General features: G+C 39.4%; 1 protein-coding gene across 1 annotated transcript; it reads right to left on the reverse strand.

Annotated features, from left to right (window-relative positions):
• Positions 1 to 259: 259 nt before the first annotated feature.
• LOC139714561 (eukaryotic translation initiation factor 2-alpha kinase 3-like) lies at positions 260 to 24,418 on the reverse strand. The gene is made up of 16 exons (XM_071626255.1): positions 24,054 to 24,418; positions 20,716 to 20,845; positions 16,742 to 16,939; positions 15,222 to 15,352; positions 13,985 to 14,213; positions 13,256 to 13,406; positions 11,462 to 11,725; positions 10,709 to 10,847; positions 9,376 to 9,588; positions 7,482 to 7,604; positions 6,791 to 6,937; positions 5,240 to 6,245; positions 3,865 to 4,035; positions 2,404 to 2,505; positions 1,501 to 1,563; positions 260 to 631 (listed from the first exon to the last, which is right to left on the reverse strand). The coding sequence occupies exons 1-16, from the start codon at positions 24,293 to 24,295 to the stop codon at positions 473 to 475; spliced, it is 3,468 nt and encodes a 1,155-aa protein (XP_071482356.1). The 5' UTR covers positions 24,296 to 24,418; the 3' UTR covers positions 260 to 472.
• Positions 24,419 to 26,373: the final 1,955 nt, after the last annotated feature.

A 26,373-nucleotide genomic window follows, 5' to 3' on the forward strand; every position in this document is an offset into this window, starting at 1 on the left:
TAAGTGGTGGCAACCATAGATTCATAAATGAATCAGAAAAATGTCCTTGTAGTCCAATCATACATATGTTTGCCATAATTCCATGGAAATGTGTTCTATTTCATTCACAGCCATCATGTGTCAAGACAAGGAAAATTTCCATCAAATATAACAATCTGATTACCCTCCATCTAAAACCTTGATTCTTAACAAATAGATTACTCTGTAACTATTCTAAAGCAGATACTCTTTTTTCACTTCCATCCCAATCACAAACAAAAAGAAGAAATTACACACCAATAGACCATCAACTGGTATCAATTCCTGTGCATCCTGAACACCCAGATCTCATGAAATTCTAACAGTTGTGCCACCGTTCCCACAATGATGACATATTCTGCACTGAGCACATCAGTCTTGGAGTCTCAATAACAAGACCTGGTTCCAACAGCTTGGCAAGCGCACACATCGGGTAATCTCTCCAAGAGTCTTGCTACCTGGAGGAGTTGGACAGCCCCCGGTACCTCGTGGTATGTATTGAGGGAGGCACGTAGTCTTCATACAGCTGACTGCAGATGTCACTGGTGTCGATCTCATTGCTGTCTGGTCTCTGGTCTGGGCTGTCCGATAGCAGCCACTTTGCAAACTCTCCCTGCAGTGGGCAAGCAATGTGTATTTACATTATCAAAACTAGATAACATTTATCACACTTATTATTTATCAATATGAATCTTCAGCTAAATGTTCCAATTTTATGGGACCGATCTTCTGACAAGACTGAAAGTTGCAAGTGATGGACAAACTGCCCATCATCGATGCAAATAAGCACCAAGTATTCAATGTTTTAATGGTAGCCATGATAAAAAAATCATGAGCATACATACTCGGACTAGAACCAGCAATCTCCTGATTAGTAGACAGGTGTCATATCCACTAAACTTCTGAGCTCTAGCTTGACATTCAGTGCTGGTTCTAATCCTTAGAGCAGTGGGTACTGCATATCTATTCATTCACTTATAAACAAAGTTTGAAAGTCTCTGACATTCTCTGTTCTCCCTACAGTCGACATCATCAAGATCAGTAACTCTGGAAGTGTAGCTCTTCTTCCTCTTCCCCGTTTCTCATCTAGTTCCTTGTCAACAACATCTTTTAATCTCCGTGTTCCACCGTGTGTGTCAATCCGATGTTGTTTACATATTATAATGCATATGTTTCTTGATAGATACAAAATGATAAAGGGCCTGACAATCTTAGTTTGTTGATTTCTTGAAGAAAGAAATGATGGAATAAAAAATCAATATTCATTGCCCACATCAATATCTTCCAATTACAACTAACAGATGAACTAGTCGAGATCAATAAAACAGGCATGAACAATGTCTCAAACAACATTAGTCAGAACTTGCCTTGTCTATTGTGCACCTAAGAAGACAACATAAATGATAATGAAAGATTTTCAGCATCCCTGGGTGCAAATGGCTTATATGAAGATTCTAAATTTTCGTTCTATTGTAGTCTCACCTCCAGGGGCAGCTCTTTGGTGAATCTCTTGGGGAAGTTCTGCGTCTTGGCTTGGCACATGACCTACAGAGAAAAATGTGCAAGAGACATACAGTGGACTCCCATTATAACAAAGTCCTTGGTATCGGCAAAACCGAACAAAAAAAAACCAATAAAAAACATAAAACAGATAATATTGCGGCCTGAATTTTTATTTCGTTGTAACCGGAATTTCGCTAAAACCGTATTTGTTATAACAAGAGTGCACTGTAGAATCAAATTTAGCGACTAAGTGATCTGAAAGTTTGGCCACACTTAAAGAAAAAATATGATGGGTGTGTAATACCCAACGTTCACACTAGGTCCCGCGTTACAGGGACAGCCACGGGAGGTCTTACTGTAGGAGCTGACATTTTCGCGTACAGATATTTTTGCGAATTGCTACTTGGAGGACATTTTTGCGTGTTGTTAATTTCGCGGTTGCGAGGGTCTAACTGAACTTTGTTATTCGCACGTTGTTATTTTCGTGTGTTGTTATTTTCGCGGTTCAAAGGCGATTTGCGAAATTCGCGAAAATAAAACCACCACAAAAATTTCAGCTCGTACAGTATCTCTTTTTGCAACTGACCATCCACACTACTATCTCAACCTCCCCGAGCTGCAGAGGCAATTGAGGATTGGGGTGCGCCCTGTCATTTGACACTAGAGTTTGCCATGGGGAAAATTTGATGAATACAGCTGGCCTCAGTCAATTATGGCTCAAGGTCACTCTCTCCTTTGAATTTTGTCCCTAGAGTGGACCACCTTTGTGGGAGACAATGGGAGAAGTCCCAGTGTATGTTTACACTACGCTTTGGGGGGAGAAAGTGGTGGGACCTTAATTGTGTAAAGCGAGAACAGAGTGGTTCAAAAAGTAGCACTGACCTGGATACGCTCCATCTGTGTTGAGAAGGGATGGAAGAGCTCAAAGAAAATCAGGCCCAGGGCATAGATGTCCACTTTGTGGTCGTAGTTCTGTCCCGATACCTAAAGGATATTTCAATGAAAAAATTGAATACACAATGGTTACATAATGTTTCCATGTCTTTTCATCCTTTCAGAACAGTTGTTGCAATATTCTAAGTTAAGCAAAGAATTTAAAGGATTCATCTGTTCTGGTTTCAAACTAATTCAATCAAAAGAGTATGATTCATTTTACAACCTTATTTTCCGATGTATTTGAATCTGTTTCTGTTTTTTTTCTAAAATGAAAATGCAGAAATATACAGACAGAGCAGCCAAAATCTATTAAAAATAAAATGCAAGATGCAAACTTTTCGTAGCTCGACAACATCCTTCAAAAAACTAATACAAAGTATAAGGGCTGAATGCATATAAGCTTTTCAATGGTATCAGTAACTCATAAACTCACAATTCCAAGTCATTCATTCTGTACATACATTTGTAATCTTATCCCTGTGTCATGAAATTTCACCCAAAAAAACTTGAGGGTACTTTCTATCTAATTATAACTGCATATTCACAATTTTGTTTGAGTTATTTCATTTTCTAATGCAATCAGATTGACAAATGGCTAAGACTTTACCTTCAAGTCATAGAGTCCTTCAGTTATGAATAAGGAACTTTCACAATTCAAACACCAACGATATACTGTAAAACATGATATTTTCGTGGCATGAAATATTTGCGAGTTGCCTCTAACATTCAATGCATATAGTGTAGACATGAACTTTTGCTTGCATATTAATTTCGCGAATCTTGGCTCTCGCGAAATTCCCGAAATTAAAATGCACACGAACATTCCTCATTTTACAGTATTTTGTCCACTGCGTGCAAAATTTGGTAGCTGGCATACGTGTAGTTACAAGCTTGAAATTCTAAGTCCTCTCAAATCTTCAATGGCAGTTCACTAAAATAAGTATTGGCCACGAAGCACCTGAGCAGCTGAAGTAATGTCACATCATATGCACATTTGCATCACAGAAATTTGCAACTTGGCTAAGCTGCCACACCACACATTTGCGTAAATGCTTCTAGTAAGGCGCAACGGCCCAAAGTCAGTAAGAACCCGCTACTGCCAAGGTTTGTTGTTCCCTACGTCACACAGCTCATCATATAACCACACTAAAGCTCCCTAACCTTTCATTACTGCAAAACAAGAAATTTTTGTGTTCATGAAACTTCCACAAATCTTCCTAAAATACATTTAAATACACTTAAATCTTCTTAAAACACACTTAAATACACATAAATCTTCTTAAAATAAGTGTTGGTCTACACAGAGTATTGTATGCCAGTGGAGATTTGTGAAAGTTTCATGGAGCTGATGTTTCTGGTTTTGCAATTAAACAGAGCCCAAACACTAGTTGGAAGGATGTGGTTCACCTGTTCTGGGCTCATATAGAGCTGGGTTCCGACCCTCCCGGTGTGAAGATGGAGACCATTGCCTGTATCCCTCTCTTCCTCTCCATCTTCCATCCCAGTATCTATGGCTGTCACCAGGCCAAAGTCTCCCACCTTCACTTTACCATCCACGGAGAAGAAAATGTTGGATGGCTGGGGGAAGATGAATCATAGTCATGAATATTGATTAACAGTACTGATGACAAAATATCAGTGATGATATTGGTACCAATCTCGATATTTGCCATAATAAGCAATGGAAATAACAGTGATAATGATGATGCTACTGACAATAATAACAATATGAACAAAGCGATAGTAAATGCAGTCAAATTTGCTTATGTCGACCTTGCATACGTTGAATAATTGTCCAAGTCGAAGGTCTTTTCAAGTACTTTTTGTATTCTTTTGACTTTGATCCCTCATAAGCCGATTTCTTCATTCCAAATAGATTCTACTTGGGCAAGGTTGACTGTACTCCACTCAACCTGCTGCAATGACTTAATTTATACTTATTTATTTAATTATGATTATAATATTTTACCATTTGTGAAAAATGAATATCGCCCCTGAAGTTTCTGCAAAATTTGTTGTAATACAATACATACAAAAAAAAAATTGCAAGGCTAGGAATCAAGAAAAAAGAAATGCAAAACATTCAGCCACCACCACATCATAGGAAACTATCTGGAGATCAAAGTGTCCATTATTTCCACTCAGCGTAACAATTATTGCAGCATTCGCATTAAACTAGCATACACAAAAGAGTTTGACTTGAATCCAAATGATCACCCGTGATAGTTCCCTTTGATAGAAACGATAGAGAAATTAATTTTGCATTGTAAAGTTTTAGCGAGGTGGGAATAGGATCTACCATGCCACCAACATTTAGACAAAGAAATTATGGACACCCCGTCAATGTGGGGTAGCCAAGTATCTTGCAGCTGTCTTCCCTATTCTCCCTCTACCATGGGAAGTATGTGGGGGCACAAGTCATACCCTTGCAGAGTTATCAAGGCAACCAGTGTCTTTATGTACCCTTGGATTCTACAAGTATAAAGGAACCAGCACTACTTGGAGAAAGTAAAAGTAGAACAGATATTGAATTCTTTGTTTTAAAAAAATGATATTTGATGCATTGTCTGGGTAAAATTGTGTCATACAGTAAGGCAATCTTGTGATTACACTTCAGCAAACTATATAAAGGAATTTGGTGGATTTATACAATTTTGCAATAGATGATCAGTGCAAGTTTCGAAGAAATTGCTTCCAAATTAGGGTGGGTTTAAAGAGCCCAGAATTAAAAGATGGTAAAAATTTGAATTGAGCTGATAGAGAGAGAGAGCAGAAAGCACACCTTGAGGTCCCTGTGGATCATGCCGCAGCCGTGGATGTAGTTGACCGCCTCCAGGATCTGGTGGAAGATGTAGAGTACCTTGTTGCGGTCTCGAGACAAGGTGTTGGTGTTGAGCCAGTCCTTGAGGGTCTCCTTGCGGCACAGCTGCATCTGGATGTAGAGGTAAACCTTGGGCACCTTGGTTGCCGCAGTCCTTTCACACTCTGCCGACACTCTGTCCTTGTTGGGACTAACAGATGATGAATTCGACGTGGGTGACTTCAGAGGATCAACATTTACACACCTGTCTGGAGATTCTGAGTGGTGACTGCTTACTGATGACACAGTGGGCTTACATTCTTCAGACACACCTGATCCATCTGATTCGTCTGAATCCCCCTCTGAATGTCCTCGGTGATCGCTGCAACCTGAATCTTCAAAGACTATCTGGAAGGACTCGCTCCTATCAAGATCTGTGGCTCTTCGTAAACCCGAACCTTTGTAGCGCTGGAAAGGTTCGTCCACGGTCGTATTCAATGAAGTGTCCGTACTCTGGTTTGACAGACTCTCATCGTTCAGGGCACGGATGCTTTGAGCGGTGCTCTCATCCCAGCGAGAGTCATCTGCGGTGCTCTTGGTCTGTCTGTCATCATCCTCCGTTCCCTGGAAGACGATGCTGAATGAACCACTCTCCTCCAGGTCATTACCCAGTTGAAACCCACCACTCAAGTCGTAGGGGGTATCAGGGAACACGATGTCTGACCCCACACCTGGGTCCCTCGGACAATCTTTGGGCACAGCTGTATCTCTTCCACTATTGGCGTCCTCCTCCTCTATATCGTCCTCATCACTGAGATCAAATCTAAGCAGGGGACTTTCCCTTGTCTTTCTGTGTGACACAGGGTGAGGGTCTATACTAGCCTTCCCTCCAGTCTGTTGAAGTAATTGTTCTCTGTTCCTCACCAATTCACTGTTTTTATTGAAGAAGGCTGGAGTATCTAACGAGGAAAGGACGTCTGTACTCACCCTATGATGTAGAAAAGACACAAACAAATTTGGGTAAGATTTCTTTACTCGAGCACACTTTACTTTAAACTTACATGTTATGTTGGTGTCTGCAGATACAACATTTAACATATCCTGCATTTTGAGAAGGCTCTCCTTTGGCCTGCCACATAACTCTGTCACAATCTGACATGCCACTGCGCTGTAGCACATTGTTAACATAACAAGTCTGAGGAAATCACAAGAACCATTGCAGGACTTGAGTGTAAACACAGTGACATCTCACAATTATCTAGCTTTGATCCTTGATCCCTGTTCTTCAACGTAACACCTATTTCATGAAATGCCCTGTCCTAAATTATGTGGATGGCAAGTTCGACGAAATATTGTCAAACATTTTTTTCTTACAGTGCAGACAACAAAATGTACAATTTTGAATTTGTAAAAACCTGTGGTAAAAGGATAAAACAAATGGGCCACAAGAACAGGTGGAGAAATGCCAGAAGGCGGCTCCACCATAAAGAAAGTTTACATTTTGATGAGGAAAGGTAGAAAGTTTTCACTTACGCTTCCCCGACAAACAGCTTATCCTGGACATCCTGCCACCCTAGAGGGGGCTCTTCCAGCCAGGAGTTGTAGTAACGTACAATGCCAGGGTGGTCCAATATGGCCAAGGTTCTGGCTTCCCGAAGCACTTTATCGCGAGCCTCTTTTCTGCAAAGCAGCAGGATTATAAAATCAAGTGGAAATGAGGTTTCACCTTTTGCTGCACTGAACATGGCAACCCTCTTGTGTAAACCCTAAAAACTCTATTCTGGGTATTCTTGAGATTGGGGGTTGACAAACATGCAGAATGTTTCTTCTAAAGGGTTGGAAATGCTTTTGTGAGAGGATAGAAGTCTCAAAGCAAAGTCTCGGAACTCATAGCCTCTCTCAAATAGTATTGCAAAGTCTGAGGTATTTCAACAACAACAAGAAGTTATCACTGCAACTGATTGACAAAGTGCCCTTCATCGAGTAAATGAACACTTAGTATTAAGTGTTTGAGTAATAGTCATAATAAAAAACATGGGTATACACTAGCGCAAAAACAAAAGTGCGCAAATTTCTTGCTTGTTATATGTGATATCAATTTATATCTTGGACTCCACAAAATAAAAAAAAAACACATAAAATTTGTCTAACTTGGCCGAGCACACACACACACACACACACACAAATACTCATACAGAAATTTCTGCTCTTACTGAAACCTCACCTATTGGGCAGTGTTATCCTCTTGACAGCATAGCTGTTTTCATCCACTTTGTTCTTGGCTTGGAAGACGATTCCAAAACCTCCTTTGCCTAGACACTCCATGTGATCAAAGTCACCGAGATACCTAGAAAAACATACAAACAATATAAGATTTATGATCATGGATGCAGAAATTTATTTGTCTCATTAAAATAACCTTGATATGAGCTGAACAGGCACAAAATGTGCACATCTTATTGTACTTCAGATGTTACTTATTGCAATTCTCATACTGACAATAAGTGGTGATTCCGCCCCAATACAAACAATCAAATACATAAACCAGAGGATTAATGTCACAATTGATAAATGATGTACATGTCGGCATTATGGACCCTCTACAGTGTCAAAGAAAACTCAAACAAAATAGTTTACTGACTCAAAACAATAGCTGGGTGTGGCCACCGACAGCAAGTACATGATAAACAATGTCTCGTTGCAACTGAATGACAAATTGCCCTACATCGACGTAAATAAGCACTGAATTGATCAGTGTTTTAGTAGTAGCCATGATAAAAAATCATGGGCGTGCATACTCGAGCAGGATTTGAACCTACGACCTCCTGATCACCGAACAGGCGTCATCTCCACTAGACCACCAAGCTTTCGCCCGAAAGCAAGTGTTGGTTCTAATCCTTATAGCATGCAGCGGGTACTGCTTTGTTATTCAAATTCATGATTTTCTTCCGTCGAGATGTTTTCATTGCAACTGACATCTCGACGGAAGAAAATCATGAATTTGAAAAACAATGTCTCGGTAACCCTATCAACATCACCAGCCAGTTTCTGGCAATGCAAACTTGTACAATCATGTCAGGAAAAGAAATTGGGCCGAATTCATAAAACAAGCAATTGCTTGTAAGCAATTGCTTCAAGCAAAAGCACAAGCTCGTTTAACAAAAGGTCTAGCTCAAGCAATTGCTTAAATCCATATGCATAACCTTTTGCTTATGCTAATACCTTTTGCTTGTCCCGCACAAGCAATTGCTTGCGTTTTCAACAAAAGGGACGTCACGCCTGTGCGAACACAAGAACAAAGGCGAGTGTGGCAGCATGTATTTGAAAGGGCATGTCTGTGTGGAAACATTTCCTGACATAGCAGAAGAGCTATGAAATGCACACACAGACACACACACACACACATCTATACACACACACGTATTACTGGCTGATTCCCATCACTGCAGCTTACAGTAGCCCGGATCTGCCAGATCGCACGCGGAGAGAGGTCTCCTTGCTCTCCACCGAAGTCAGACATCCTACCTGTTTTTCATCACATTTTGCGTGCTAACCACTGGAAATTCCTGTTGTTGAAATGAAAAAGTTTCTTACACTACTTATGAGTAATTTCTTGTAGATTTATACCACTCCTTCACAAGTGTGGTCTTTCTTTCATAAATATGAAAAGGATACTTAAAAGTATGTTCCGGTTAAGCAAAAGCTCAAGCTCATTTTACAGAGCTTGGACAATCGTAAGCAATTGCTAGCAAGAACTAGCAAAAGATATGTTTTATGCATACGTTTTTAAGCAAATGCTTGGTCTCTCAGCAACTGCTTGCGGGCAGCAAGCAATTGCTTGTGCTTGCTAGCAAAAGCTTCTGCTCGCAAGCAATTGCTTGTTTTTATGCATACGGATTCGAGTAAAAGGCTAGCACAAGCAATTGCTAGCGTTTATGCATTCGGCCCATTAAGTTGTGTATTACATTGATTCAGGGATGATGTGAACCAGACAGACAAGCACAAGTCATATTTCATTACCCGCACTCTAAACACACACAAACACACACACACAAGGTTGGTTGCAGGCATTTCAGGGGTTGAAGGGTTAATAAGGAAATGTGATCAGGATTCTTCACCTTGACTTGTACTCCTTGGGAGTGCTTTCAACGTTTGCTGCTTCCAACGAGTTCGTTGAGGATCTCGTGGCATTCTCCGCCTCTTCTCTCGCCTCCCTCCTCTCCCTCTCCAGCATCTCGGAGATGCGTTTCCGTCGCCGTGGCATCAGGACGTAGTAGAAGAAAACCTGCATCCCAATGGCTATGGCTACACTGGTTGTTAGAATCTCTCTCCTACACAAAAAAAAGAAAGGTGTACATTGGCTTTACACCTTTAACCCGTTGAGGACGAGTTCCAAGTATACTCGGGCAAGTGTCTATGGGAAATGCCTGTTCGTAGCAAATTCAGTCTGTCCTCAATGGGTTAACATGGCAAAGCCTCAACAAAAATGTGGATGGTAGAGTGCACACAAGAAACATGCATGGTGGCAACCAATCTGTACATGATCCTGTAAAAGGCAATACATTTGGGGCAGCATCATTAAAATTTATAGGGGTTCAGATTCAACTATGAAAAATATTGTACAAAATTTAAACAAAATCCATCAAGAAAAGTGGCTGGCAGAGCGCACTCAAGTAGAACCTCAAAAATAAATCTTTTTGCGTATAAAGACAGAACTAGGGAGGGCACTATTACAGAAAGTTACAAGCGCCTAGATTTTTACATACTGAATTTGAAGAAATCTGTCAAGAAATATGGCCAGTAGAGTGTACACTTGTAAATGTGACATAGCCACGGCGGCGGTGGCAGCCTTACACTGCTAAATCCGAAGTATCTTCCGGTACACATACCCGGGCATACAATAATACATGTACACAAAATGGAGTACGTGATGCAAAACTCGCGCTTTCTACAACTGACTTTTAAAGGTCCTATTTACCTTTGGGAGCAGTGATTTTAAAAATGCCCAAGATATCACATTTGATGAATATGTGTAGGTTTGTTGTACCACAAAACATCCTTCCATATAACATTTTTGCAATAAAGCCTAAAATATAAGGAGATATCAGTATATTTCTCAATAAACCTTAACTGTAGCCAGTTTAGTCTGGAAACATTTTTATTATAACTACTGTTCACATTTTGTATATCTAACAATACTTAACACTGATTTTACTGATTCAAATTTTTACAGTGGTTGTTTCTATCCCTAACACATATTTTAGAACTATTTTAAAGCACTAATGCTGGGTTTTTGTTTCATCTGCATATAGTAAATTATGCCTTTAACATGTATACTACACTGTACTGATATTCATATTGAACACTTTCACATTAGGACATCCTGTCTTTTCATTTCCTACCCAAAACTCTGTGTTTTTAATTGTGAAGCCTAAATGTTGAGAGTCTTACCACCAGGTCCAGACTGAGGCACTGAAGAGGATCTCCAGACTGTCCTCATCGCTGCCGTTGGCTTCAAATGGTTCCCGATGGTCTCCAAGTACCATGTAGGCGGGGCTCTGCTTGTGCATGAGGTAATTATAGCCACTGTCTGCAGAGAACACACCAGAACAGATACGTTGTCCAATTACTTCAAACTATGCTAGTTACCTCTTCCTTCTTTTGCTTCCACGGCTGAATGGTACATATATGTCCTGGTTTCTCAAGTTTGTTTGTTGTTGTTTTTTTAGTATAATGAAAGAGCAATTGATTTACATCTTTTAGAAAGCAGGGGGAATATTACCATTACCATATACCAATAGCAGCTAAAGAGAATGTGTACTTTTTGTTACAAAATCAAACTTGGTAGAATTCTCTTAATATTTTCATGATATCTTCTCCTACAGGTATGTGACGTCATGTAGTAGTAGTACTTCTAGTAAGTAGTCTTCTGATCCAATGAAGGCACCACTGAAACTTTAAAAATTCATAACTTTTCAACAGATTGTTCGATTTTTCTCAAACTTCACTGTTAAGTTGTACTAATATTGCTGCATTCACTTTAATCAACATACATCTGGGTTTCACTCACCTTTGAGCATTGTTTGTTTTAGTTTTACTTTATTTCAATATTAAAGACAATTTGAAAACAGTTTGGAACTGTGCCTAACTACAATGTATGTTTTAAGTTTGAATTCCCATGAATGACAAAGTCATAAAGCTCACCAAAGGGGTACTGATTCCATACTGCCGTGTTACTGCTTGATCTGCCTTGCAGTTTTTCACTGGCCTCCAAATTCTCTTCGTTCTTAGCTGCCACCAGAAGTGGGGTGCGGGAGACGGAGTTGTAGGCATAGGGTCGCCACTGTACCCTCGGGGCCATCAGGCTCCCATCCTGCGGCTCAGCACCTCCCCCCTGGGATGCCCATGCAGTCTGGGATACTTCAGATTCAGGGGAAGGATGTATGTACAGCTGGTTGGCGTGTTCACCTGTGACCAAAAATGGAAGTCAAGATTACAGTCCAGCTTTGTTTCATGTCAAAACTTTGGATTACATCTTTCAATAATGTTATGGCTTGTCATGTCTGGATCAGTACCAGTGATAAATCACATTTGTTTACGAACTGGGCAGCCATCTCAAGAATAGTAATCTATGACAAGCAATTAGATATTGCTTCATACGAACACAAGGTAACCTTAGTTCCCAGTGTAAACTTGGACTTTCATATAAAATTTAATCAAATTTCACATCACACTGGAAGTTGAGAAGCATCTAGAAAATAAAGGGAAAATCTCTCCTACTTTCAAATTTACTCTAGGATGAAGCATAAAAATGGATACTTTGATATTGCAAGTACAACTTCCCATAATCTGATACAGTAAAACACAATATTTTCGCGGCATGAATATTTTGCGAATTGGAGCCGACGGCCTTTTTTGCAGCATGAAATTTTTGCGAGTTGCCTTAATATTCAATGTAAATAGTGTAGACAAGATCTTTCGCATGCACTTTAATTTTTGCGAATCTTGGCTCTCGCAAAATTTGCAAAATTAAAAAGCACATGAACATTCCTCGTTTTACAGCAGGCTATTGTCATAGGTTGAGAATGAGTATTGTGTAAAGGCATATCTGCAGATATGACAAATTTATAAGTAATTCTGTCACATTCACCTGTGCTCCTTCATTCCTTCCGCAATTCCAACTACCAAAGAGGATGGTATATAAGTTTTATCAAAGTCTTCATCAGCAGGAGTTACTCATTACAGAAGAAAAAAAAAATCATTACAGTAATCAAGCATCCTGATCATTTGTGACCTGCTATAACAAATGGATCCAAAAGTCAAGGTAGTTCAATTTTCTGAAAATGATATGACATCATTCCCTTGCTCTTCCGCTTTGATTTTATATATAACACAACTCATAAAAGTACCCGATTGCGGAGATATTGACAATTTTATGAGACCATGTCGAGTGGTCTAGGAAATCAGCATTTCAGAAAACCGCCTTCAAAACTTTTCTTTCCAGCACAATTGTGATCAAGAGGAGGTAAGACAGTTTTCGACTCTTGACAATAGAAGGTATGCTCATAGCAACGTCCGCAATATTCATTCAAGTTTAGCGCCAGCAGCCTACGCACAACCAATCAGTAACCAGGATGCCTCGCACTGACCAATAAGATCAACCCCTCGTTGCTAGGGGCAGAGTCTATCTGCAGCACTAAATCCAAATCTTTCCGTTGAAAATCAGAAAATCATGGCCCAGAAAAAATGCTAACTTCTTGCCTTTCCTTGGATCATTTAGCTTTGAAATTTTGGCAGATGATAGACAAAACATTATTAAAACTGCAACATTATGCCAAAAACAGAAATTCTATGATTCTGACCAAGTTTGATGATCTGACTTCAAACTCGATTTTCTCGGCTCAGCCATCAACAACTTTTGGATTCTTTTGTTGTGGAGGGTCACATATCAACAACCGTGATGGAGATATAGTGCATTATATTGCCATGCATACTTACCAACATACAGCATTGGCTGGGAAGTGGAGAAAAATGGGGTCATCTGGGGTTGGGGGTCAGAAGTCAAACCTAGGGCCGCATGCTGGAAAAGATCGACAGGGCTCACGACCCCATTGTGGATGGTCCACGCATGGGCAATGCAGCTCTCGATCTGGTATAGGAAAGACACAACAAATTCATGAAAATTATATATAAAATACATTGCCCAATATCATACTCCATCACTGAACACCCATACACAGAGTACAGTATATTTTCTTTACTCTCAGAATTCAATATGACAAGTTTTGCATCCTAACGGCACTAACTGAAATGTACAACGACACATTGTTTACGATGTATAACTATCTACTCTGGATAATCTTACTCCAGAAGATTGGTGTCAAACAACATCAGAAAAGTACAACATGCCTTAAGATGAAATTTATGAAGAACATTATCATAAACATTGATTATCTTGGCCATCAAGTGACCAAAACCATCTGGACTTGAGTGCAGCTGGTCAATCTATAGTGACAGGGCCTTGACCTCCCATATAGAAAGCTGACATCACATACAGCTGGACTGCTCAAGGAATATTGCATTATACATTTTTAATACAACATATTCATACAGCATCCAAACTAGAGTACATAGGGACTCATCTCTGAATAACACTTACAATACAAATGAGGTGACTTTCCATGCACAATATTTTTTTTTTTTTTCAGGATAAAAATATGACCATACCTGGTGAGACCAGAGACGCTGGCGACCAGTAGCCCCGCCCACGGCAAAGATCGTTTTGGTGCCCATGTTGACCCCCAAGGTGGGCATCTCATCCATGGTATCCTCATCATCTTCTGGTTCACAGACCAGGCCTTCCTCATCATCCTCCTCCCAGCTGGGATGGTCCTCCTTGGAGGGTCGATCTCCCTCCAGGAATGTGATGTCATGCTGACCAACGCTGAAATTCCACCTGTCCACGTCAAACCACACCCATAATATCATTATACAAATGATGCACAGGACAGAGTGGATCAGTGAGAATTGGATGCACGAGTTTAACTTTGGAACTGTTTAAACCCACAAGCGCAGCAAGTGGGTTTTAGACTGTTCCAAAGTCAAACGAGAGCATCCAATCCTCACTGATCCATGAAATAGGCCTGTGCATTATTTGTTTTATGAAATGGGCCTGTAAATTCATGAAATACAACCTTTTACACATCATACATCTGCAACACCTACGACACTATACAAGACTTGAGCCATGCATTTGGGTTTTACCGGACGCATGACTCAGTGTGGATTAGTTAAAATCAATGCATGACAATTGACCAATCATATTGTAGAGATTCTAGAACCCATTTAACAAAACAATAAAATCTACATGGGAACTCATTGTGATGTCACACATGGGGTCAGTTTCATGAAGTCATCACATAAAAGTCAAAACATAAATCTCAGAGTGGTCAAAGTTGCACATATGCGGCAATGAGAAACATTCAGAGAAAGGTAAAATCTGTTTCATGAAGTCTCTCGTAAATGTGTCTTATGAGCAAAAAGTCTCTCATAAGATTTTCATGAAACTGACCCCTGGACAACAATATACAAAAAAAAATACAGATAAAGAACTCTTTCAGAAAGTAGGGGGAATAATATTATCCTTCATAAATGTCAGTAACAAGGTGAGGGAAAGTGTAGTTTTCATCAAATATTAATTTTGTGGCATTCTCTTTATATTTTCTTTATCATCCTGCAGGGACATGATGAACAGTAGTAGTCGTCTCATCCAGCGATGATGGCACTGTAACTTTTAACATTCATAACTTTCGAACGGACTGGCTGATTTTCCTGAAACTTCACTGCTGTGTACTACTAAGATTTCTTAACTCACTGAATCTACATTGCACATGTATATTTGGATTTCATTCCCTTTCAAACTCAGTTTGAGAAGTTAGGATTATAGCCATTGATAGCTCCATACCTCTCTGACCCAGACCGCTGGTCAACGGCTCGAACCGTCTGTCTCGTGTACTGGATTACAATGATATCCTGGTCATCGTCCTGCTCATTGCCATACATTTGACAGCCGCTTGACCCACAGATGTAGTGCAACTATGAAAAATGAAAAATAAATCATAACTCGCAACATATGACATTCTGAAAACTGAACTAGTCCGATATTAATAACACACTAGTATGTACGAGATGAGAAGATGTACAGAAATATCACTAAAATTATCACAAAGTGCAGTTGAATGAAATTTTCCCCAACAGGAAAGTTACATGTAGTTGGTAAACGATTCTACTTGTACAGTGGTTTATAACATGCTCAAATCAGACATATCATGGACACCAGCTCAGGTGAACCCAGCCTCTTTGAATACTACAAAGTACCTTTATCATGGAACATACTTTAGTCTAAGATCTTTCTCCAACATCGAATTTTCATGTAGCATATTTCTTAGCCTCATACTCTTAATTGGTGGGTTGATATGAATTTTCAAAATAATCTGATATATTTCTATCAAATCTGAATCATTTTTTGTAATACATGTCTTTAAAGAATTTCAAAGTCACAAATTCTTGTTGGTAGAGATATAATTTGAAGTGTGTCCAAAATGATTTTATATAACTACCATATAAACATGCACTAGTGGATTCTGATGCAATTTTACTAGCTTGCATAAATAATACAAGTATGATGTCAAATTTATTTGCACTCGCCATAACTATTGGACTCTTGACATGTGTGTGCGTACAGTATAGCACACTCAGTACAAATACTACAACTGTAGATTCACAGTGTAACAGCTGTGCAGACATACAGTAGACTGTACACATGGTATACCAATTTACACTTTAACAAGTAGATGTTGCTAAAATTTCTACAGATTAAGAAATTCATGCAATTTATTAGCATCAGTAGGATGTCATTACAAATAATGTACAAAGATATCCAAAGGAAAAGTGATAAATATTTTTAAAAATATGAAAAATAACATTAAAAGTACCTTTGGATGAATTAAAATAATATTCTGGTAGAGTAGTCCACAAAAAAGACATTCATGTGAATATTTTTTTTTTTGGTTGCCCCTTGGACTGCACAAATGCAAAAATGCAGTTTGTAAGGTTCAGGAATGAATAAACAGTAGAAGCCTGATCACAATTCCCAATTGTCCCACTGCAATAATAAAACCATAACATCGCTGGGGTGACAAGACCTTGTATCTCAAACTTTGGTGAAAATGACTTAAGATTAATGGTTAGATAATCTGTGATATGATGTCCTGTCCAAATCATAACTGTCTCACCCCAAAAATGAAGCCACCACGGCATGGCAAATGAAAGGCTATCCCATTCGGTATAGAGCTTTGGCCGCCATGTTTTTCGGCTCTCCTGAGCATTTGACATTTTGTAGATATATGAGGTCTTGTTGCCCCGATGACGATTTTAAGCTACACACAGTATGTGATTGAGAAGAGAGAGAGCCATCAAGTTTACCGATCCAGTTCGAGCATTGATGCCAAAAGTTTTCATCTCCTTGCCTCCTACCACCATCGTCTCTTCGTTGAGTTTGAAGGAGGTGCTGAGGAGGGTCTCCGCGGTGAAGGGGACCGCCTCAATGGTCTCCCCGTCCCAGCGAAACAGACCCCCGTCCAGGGAGGGGATCACCTTGTACACACCTTCTGGACCAGTCACCTGAGAACATTGGTTAATACACAGATTGTTTGAATGGAGTGAATGGTACACTGTAACAACATTTATAAAGCACTACTGTAAAAATTGATATTTTCGTAAGAGTAATTTTTCACACTCAGCCAGGTAAAATGAGTTTCGCAGGTTTTTGATTCCACAGAATCAAGACATGGACTACTGGAATGTATTGCGAGCAAAAATATTCCATGCTTTTATTTTCACGCTGGTTTCTGATTGCGCGAAATGCACAAAAATTTCAACACTGTGAAAATTTCCACTTTTATGTATTATAAACATGACATTATTCACAATAAAAGTAGCAAAATTGCATTGTACAGTGGTAGTGGCAGCTTTAGTTACAGTACAGGGGCTGCAGAATGTGTTTTTTCCCCCTTTTTTTAGTGTTGGGGCTGCAGGCCCACGGGGGCGGGGTTTAAGGGTCACCCCCTGCCCCCCCCCCCCCCTCCTAGTACTACTACTGCTGCTGCTGCACTGCTGCTACAAGGGCACTACTACTGCTACTAACCATTTCTATACTACTACTACTACTATTAACCATTTCTATACTACTACTACTACTACTACTACGTACATACTGTACTACTACTACTACTACTACTACTACCTACTACTACTAGTACTACTACTACCACCAATACCACTACTACATGTAGTAACTGCATGTAGTAATGACAAATACATATGCACTTGTAGCACACATGATTTTTTACAGGTTGGGCCTGATGAAGGAGTATTTAGTATTTTGTACAAAATGCTGGACACACAGCAGCATCTGGCTGCAAGTATTTTAGTTTTGATATGGGCCTACTGTAAAACGAGAAATGTTCGCGTGCATTTTAATTTCGCGAATTTCGCGAGCGGCAAGATTCGTGAAATTAAAATGCACGCGAAATTTCTTATCTACACTATATGCACTGAATGCAAGAGGCAAGTCGCGAAAATTTCTTGCCGCGAAAAAGGCCGTCGGCTCCAATTCGCGTAAAATTTCGTGCCGCGAATATATCATGTTTTACAGTATATATTAGCCAAATATTTGCTTCAGATATTAAGCATGATACATCATGACATTTGATCCCCTTGACCAATAATGCATCATTAAGTGAATGACGAGACTTTAACCAGTCAGTGCCCTTTGAGCCCAGTCCTTGATTATTGCCTTGATGGTGCATAATAAAGCTACATTACAGGGAGACTGTCGGGGGAGTGAAGATAAATGTTCCAATGATATGGAAAGCTCTTCAGAATAAAAATAATCATTCTTCTGATTGCCTGCAAGCAACAGTAGGAGAAACGACCTGCTACATTTGTAAGTCAGTAATACTGCCTTGGTGGTACAGTTAAAAGAACACACATTATATACTATGCTGTAGATAGAAATACATGTCAATATTATGTACAGCATCCATATTTGATTTTCGAATGACTATCTTTCACAAGGAAAGATACAAACTGTATTTCTGCAGAAATATCATACGTCTGTAATTATACAGTACAATACAGTAATTTGGGTTTTCAAATACACTGTACAATGCATTTGATGGTCCCTCCACAGAGGATACAGTTTTGAAAGAAAACTGACACCACTGTTTTTCATTTGAGACAGAAATACTGATAAAAGTCCTTCTTGTCCTCTTGTTTACAGAAAAGCTAGTACAGTATGCACAGTATGTGCATGTACGTAGGGCTGGTTCAGTACTACTGAAGAAATTGAACCCCATAGATTCTGTTGACACATCACATGTACCCTGTAACAATCAATGCCAGAAGGATCTGCCAGATTAGGTTAGATCAATATGATTAACCTGCATGAGCTTATATATTCCACTTCATATCATTTACAATGTACATGCAATACTCACTCTAGGATCATTTACAACTGTGTCTACCCTCTTTAGCTCTCCAACTGATACTGTACAACTGACCCCCTCCCCCTCCCCCCCCCCAAAAAAAAAAACAAAACAAAAAAAATACAAAAAATGTATCATGCACTGTTACAGGTGCAGTATTTTTTCAAGTTAAAATAGCACCAGCTCATAAATACACAGAATCTACCTGTATACATAAAGAAAAAAAAAATAAGGCTGGCGTCATTTCAAACTTCATAATCAGGAAATCACACAGGTGACTGATGGGTAGAAAATTTACATACAATGTTTAGAAATGATGAAAGACTAATGCCATTCTGGCAGACCAAATGGGACTGATATGTGCAAGCCATAAAGTCCAAGACATTAATTTCCATGGTTTGATGCCAATTTTTTTCTATCATGTTCATTATTCATGATCAGTGTTCCATTAAAAAGAGTACAAAAATTCCCTCTTACTTGAGCCCAATAATGTTCACCAATTTACTACATTTTTTTTTGTTTCCATTCATATGCATTCTAAAAGCCTATTAACTGCTGAATTTATAACTACCGGTAAATCAGAAATTGGAAGCACATTCAGATTTTACCTCAGACTGTTTCTCTTTCAAACTGGAAATATTTTTGTGTAATGCTTTCCAATTATGTGCAGATTTTAAGGTCAATCTAATTAATTCTATCTAATATTTCTGAAGTAAAAATCAGCAGTGACAATTTAAGGATGGCAAATGACTCCTGCTGCATATTACACACAGGAATCAACTCAATATTCCTGGCATGTAAACAAAATAACATGAATGAGGTCACAGAATGAACTGTGGTCACTGTCTTATTGTAGCTTGAAAACTCTGTTCTCATCTAGGGAGACTGTTCATTGCCTACTGGTAATGTATGTGTGCTTTGCTTTATGGGGCACTGGAGAAATCAAAATAAGTCTGGACTTTGCACTGGTGTCGTTAGTTACCTTGCACTATCAAACAGCTTGAACATCTGGCTTCTCTTCTATCTCTGAATCATTATCACTGCTACTGTTTGTTTGGAAATTTACCGTGTCAACATTAAAAATCTTCCCTATATGCTATGACACAATTGGCCGTGAAATAAGTACATGTAAGAATGGAAAGGCTTTGCATTTTGAATATCAAATCTCATTCAGGCTTTTTTTTTTCCGATATAAAGTTGTGATCTTTCAGATACAGATTGTTCAAGTACAATCACCATGATCTATTCACTTTGGGTGCAAATTATACTCCAAGGTACATGGGAGAAATCTAGATGTTGAATTGAATTAAAATGCTTTCTGTCAGTAGACATTGATGTTTGAACTTCTGGTACACAATCGTACATATTCAATTTCATCATCAAGATGGTTCTTATTCTCATCACTGCTTAACTTTAAACTTTGTGTGTCCCTTTTGCAAACAAGGAAATCAGATTTCTTTTGCAAGATGGTACATCATTGTATCTATAGGTAAGTAATTCAGGCCTTTCCTCAAAATAATAAAACTGGAAACTTTGTTTTGACGGAGGGGAAATAAATACTGATACCATAGATTTCCAGCGAATCTATTTAGACCCTCCCCCCCCCCTAAAAAAAATCCACCTGCTATTTTCAATACATGAGGGGAACATATTCTTGAGTGACATGGGGAAAGTTTTTCACTTCTTCCTTGAAAAGTCTGAGGTGCATTACCACAAGATTCCATACACAATGTCGGGAGATATTTTTCTTTACTCATGCAAAACTTTGTGATGTTTGCAAAAGGGTATATGATCTTTACCAGCTCATATTCCAAATATCACCAACATTACGTTTCTATAATGTGACCCACATTATTTTCCATTGCCAGAGATGCTTTCTAGCAAGCTGATCAACATCTAATGGTCAAATACCTCAAACTGACTGATGGAAGAAGAGAGAAGAGGACCCTGGCCGGGGTCCATGCTCCACTGCAGCTGACCCTCATTGTGGACGTCCAGTGCCAGGACCTTTCCATCAACGGTACTTAGAATCATCAAGGGTCTACATGTGGGGAAAGAAAGAAATAGAGAACATTATGAAAAAAAAAAGTTACATTAGTTGCAAAAACACACAAACATCTTTAATCTGAAGCCTGTATTCTGTGGTCTAGAACAAATTTGGGGAAAGGATATTGGTATGTATTATAGAAGATAACAGACTGAACACTCAAATGAAACTTTAGACACTAAATCAACTCACATTTGAGATAAAAAATATTTATGTTTACTCATTTTCAAGCTGAAAATAAGGTTTAATCTAACCATATTGAAACAAACACAATTAGTTTGTGTGTGCAAGAATACATTCAGTATCTCAAAAGCAAAAGAAGTTTGCATACGTTACAAACATAATGTGTTTACTGTTAGTGTACAGATCAGCTCTGCATTTCTAGTGATACAAAATTTCAGCTCCACACACTTTTATGCTGACTCAAGGACCACAGAAATGAGATGGCAGGTGGAAACATTTTAGTGTTGTTTGTTTTTTAGTGAAGATATATGCAAACAAAACAAAACAAAACAAAACACTTGCAACTAGTAAGAGGTTTGGCTACTCCACACTGTTGCAACGCAATCAGATAGCAAGTAAATTTTGCCTCTCAAAAAGTGATTTTCTTGTCTTCATCTCACTAGAACCAGCAAATATGTCATGACACTGCCATCCTACATACTGTCAAACCTGTCTACAGCAGCCACCAAAGAGAAATTAATTTTTTTTTTCCCTTTCATGGCCACATACAGCAGGTCATTGCTAAGGCAGGTTTGACTACATAATATGTATATTCCATTTAATTTCGCTGCACTGAACATATTGCAAAAATGAAAACTCAGGGATTGTTCTTTCTACACACATCATTGCTTTGGGGTGCATGTGTTTGTTTGTTTTTTGGTTGGTTGTTTGTTTTTTAGTTCTTTGCAGAAGCTTGATGACATGCAAATGTATAATATAAACTTAAGTTTTAGAATGATGGTAACCCTGAAAATACATATTTTGCATTTGCTGACTAAAACTTTGAGCGTATCATTGAATCAGAGATTAAGAAAAGTGATGCATTTATTCATGGGCATAGGGTACAGTGTATGTACAACAATCATCAACATTTCAGCGGACTTGCACACTGATGATATTGAAGCAGCTCTTTCCAAGGTAAACTGGAATGGGATGTGCTGCAACAGGTGATGGAATAGTCAACAACAAGAGCCTCTATTTACAATGAAAGAAAACAGCAGGGGCAAAGCCAGGAATTTTGTAAAGGGGGTGGGGCGCAACTAGTATTTCTGGTGCCACTTCTGGGTTTCAATTCATTTTTCTTTTTTTTTAACAAAAAATAAAGGGGGGCGTGCGCCGCTTGTGCCCCCCTCTGGATCCGCCACTGAACAGTGCTGCAAAAGTAAAAACAATGCTTCAAAGATTACAGCACCAAGAAACCTACTTCTTAGAAATCACTACACTCACTCCGCCCTCAAAGAATGGTGTATGATCTTGTCCCCCCCCCCCCCTCCCCATCTGTTTGACTTGCTTCCAACTGGTTTTCTTAAAATAATGAATATTTACTTTACACCTACAATCACTACAAACGTACATTGCAGATCTATAGTGGGCAAGAGTGCCTTTTGGTTGTTGTTGTTGTTGTTCTTTTGAAAGGAGCTCTGCCAGGTAAGCAATCTGCTCTAGAAAATTTGTTTCATTAATCTAATGTTTATACAAAACCTATATTACCATCCATTATTTACAACTAACCTTTATTTAATATATATATAAACAAAATTTTATCCCTTTTGAGACAGGCACCCAAAACTATAAATTCCCCACCGCTTGCCAAATGTGTGTGTGTGCATCCATGCATAAGATAACAAGGGGTAGGGTAGCATAGCTAGAGTGGTGTATTGGGCCTGGGGTGGCTGTCCCAAAAGTAACTGCGACCAGCAGCCCCAACGTACAACGTACAGTGTTGGGGCTGCGCCGTTTTGGCATCGATATTTTAATGTTGTACCAAACGGGTGCCGTTCCGGCGCTGTATTTCCTTAATTTTTCAACAAAAACTACTGGGAATACTTACATGGGTCGACTAAACCTAAATGATTCACATCGGCGACTGTTTGATGCATTTCATTGCTTATGATGCAGAAAATGCTGTCTTATAAGGCAAATATCTTCAGCTCACCGATGCTCACTAAAACTCACAATCACTTGCACATGCGCACACAATGCATTCAGTGCAGTGCATTGACAGCTGTATTACTCGCTACATGATGCATATTCACCGTGCGATGATGCATTATTCATATCCTTTTGCGTCCGTAACGTTGACGTCATTGTTTACACATGCGTAGATGCGTACTGATGGATATACACGTTCAAAATAGCAGCAAAGCTCTCCACTAGGGCAGACCGCCTACTCCTAAAAAATGTGGAAAATTATGCAGTTTCCAGATAAATTGGTGAGAAGGACCAAGGCAATGGGGTAGTGTATATTTCATTTTATATTGTCACTGTGTTTATGATGGACATTTAGCCATGGTTTATTTGTGAAGTTGCCGTATATGTGGCAATAGGGAGTTGATCGTGATTCTCACTTGAACGAAACTGCAGGGTAGCCGCCAGGACCCCGCCGCAGAGCGGCGGGTCTCCGGGGCTATCCCAAAAGCAACTCTTTCACTGTGATGTTATCAAGACAATATAAAATAAATATGTGCATGTGTCGAGAATGTGAAGATTCATGACCATAAGTTAAAAGGCAGGTCCCCTGTCTGTCTAACTAGCTGCAATACGATATTTGTCATATCTACAAGTCGACACTTATTTCATTTTTTATTTATTAATACTCTCATTCTTGGTGATTTACCGTCACATTTCCTGTTTTTCTGTTCATCAATACAGTGTACAGAATAACCATAACATGGCATAAGAGAACATGCTCATACAGTGTACATTTGCGCAGGGGTGTGTGTGTTCAAACTTCAAAGTGTACAAATAGTCTTGGATACAAAAAGAAGGGTCCAGATGGTGAAGTGAATTGGCTGGACAACGACACAGAACTGAGTGAAAAGCTATTAAAATGGCATTGTAATCTAAAATTTACTGTCTCGGCTGTAGTTAATATCTCAACTGGGTTGGGCCATGGGCATGGCATTGCATTACCAGTTAGAATTTGCTTCAGCATGTAAAGCCATTAAATTCACTTCATGAAATAAGAAATCAAGGGCACCTTTTGACACCTTGAGAGTGAGATGCAGAACAGCTTTCGGTGTGTCTCCCGCTACCTGCATCATTCAATGGTGTACCTCCTGCTCGCTGAGGGTTCCGCCAGCGCTCGCCCGCTCCATTACCGGCAATTCCGGGGTTCCCCTCCACGGGCGCGACATTATTGTGCAATACGATGACGATACATACCACACACAAAAGCGAGCAAATCCTTCGTAGATTTGCTCTGAGTTGCAACTCATCCATTAACCATTAGGTACTGTCGAGCAGTTACAACTAACTGCTCTTGCGTGAATCATCCAAGGAGACAAGTTTTTGGTTAAACAGATTCAAAGTTATGATTCATACGGTGTAAACGTAGACAGCACTGCTACTTCCACATCACATAGGTTGACGTGTACTTCGACGGTAGACAAACTTCTCGAAAGTTTGTTATGGTATCGTCGCCACACCATAAACCGTAGTCGTACGTACGTGTACGTTCAACGTCCGAGTTCCCCCGCGCGCGAGATTACATGGTAATGTCTTGTGTGTCAAACCTTCCAAATTCCAGCCGTAGAAAAAGACAAGACAATCTTCTGTAATGTTTCATGCTCAATTGTAACAAATCATCATCGCAGTTCACAACTGAATGTGTCGATCCACAACACCATAGATCACGGAATCATGTAATTCCGCATGCGGATTCGGCTCCTTTTCGTGGGTCGAAGTTCAATGTTTACAACCAACCCGACGTGTATAAATAAGATGCCAACTTAGATTGTTCTTAATTTACATGGTTCTTAATTTCCTGAAAACTATCCTAAAATTATTAAACATGTGGAAATGTTCAATTAAAATATTTCATATAAATGAAATATTTTTCATCAATAACATTTGTATATTTAAGTGCATATTCTAAAATCAATAAATATTCGTATTAGCAAACTTCCGAACCAGCTCACTTCTCATCCGATTTAATCAATCCATAACAAGAGGCTTTGCGAGATACCTGTTAGCAGCGGGGGCGGACGGTACGGGACTCTGTAGGTGATTTGCCCCGTCCTGAGCGGGCAAGAGGTCGACTAGGTCTCCGTTATTTTTTTGGTCGCTGCAGCAGAACGTCAAGACCAGTGCAGTAGACTCTACAGTGCGTTGCAACAGACGACCGATCCACTGTGATTATTGTTCACTTTCCATTTCTCATGCAGTCAAAATAATAATTTTTGCAATGTATGAGGCATCCACCGATTTTGTGTTTACGTTGGTGTATCTCTTGATAGCGATTTGTTTGGTAGTGCCTCCGAATGAATTTCGTTCTGCGGGACTGACGATTCAGTACGTACTTTCCTCCTGGCTTGGAAGCGAAGAGCTGCATTTCGTCCATTACCACATCAAAAGGACCACAGCTACCATCGTGTTCCATGCGACTCTTCCCTTAGGTATCACAAATTTGGTTTTAGTGTGATTGTAGTCTACCATAAACTAGAAAGCAAAGTGTGTGATTTAATACTCAATTGATGTAAAAAGACGCTGTGCTTTGCACAGCGTCTGGTCGGGCTAGTAAAAAGATTTATTATGTAAACTTTTATTGCATTCTATAGGATCCCTCCTGTAGAATCTAACCTAATGATGTAACGTTAGATAGTAGAAAAATCTACTACTATTATAGCTCGACCAGACGCTGTAAGTACGCTGTGCGAGCGACTGGGCTGTGTATAGTTACTACTCGTAGTCAAGGATGTCAAGTCATGTTTTATCAACCCTAGTGTTACACTACAGTACAGTCTATAAAATAAAGGGACTATTATGAAACTCTATCGGGGCTGCAGAATGGGAGGGGGGGGGGGTTAAGGGGTTAGACTGATAATCTGCGTCTTGTTAACATGCCATGTACTAGTAACCTACATACAGTTGGTAATATGGTCATGGGTGACCATTTTACTCACTGCACAATTAACAAGAGGCAGATTTATTGGTTCGGTGGAAGGGGGTGGGGGGGGGGGGCTGCAAATAGGCAGCAAATACTTTGTACATGTAATCAGTTTTCCTTTGGATATGCAAGGAGCATAGTTGACACTAGAATTCAATTACAGACATGACCTACATGTAACTTATGTAACCCTAATAATGATCAGGGCTGGTGCAACCAGGGGGTAGCACATTGTACCCCCCATGTAACTTCTTTATTATATGATGTATCACTGCACATTGGTAGAGCAACTCATACTCTGCAATAACCCAGTATTTGAAGTTTCTCAAGGTCACCCGCTGAGGGTGCTATTCAAAAGAATAAAGAAATATATGCAAGCATGAAATATGCTAAAATCATGCTTTTTCTTTAT

Source organism: Diadema antillarum, unplaced genomic scaffold (genome assembly GCF_040938485.1).
Source record: "Diadema antillarum isolate AM-2024a unplaced genomic scaffold, OU_Dant_1.0 seq00002316_RagTag, whole genome shotgun sequence".
Taxonomy (NCBI): Eukaryota; Metazoa; Echinodermata; class Echinoidea; order Diadematoida; family Diadematidae; genus Diadema; species Diadema antillarum.

Excerpts from the sequence above, each read along its gene's own strand:
- LOC139714561 (XM_071626255.1), bottom strand. The coding sequence starts at position 24,295 with ATGGATGAGTTGCAACTCAGAGCAAATCTACGAAGGATTTGCTCGCTT. Across the intron at positions 2,506-3,864 it reads TCTATATGAGCCCAGAACAG|GTATCGGGACAGAACTACGA; the intron begins GTGAACCACATC and ends AATATCCTTTAG. Across the intron at positions 632-1,500 it reads CCAAAGAGCTGCCCCTGGAG|GGAGAGTTTGCAAAGTGGCT; the intron begins GTGAGACTACAA and ends TGCCCACTGCAG.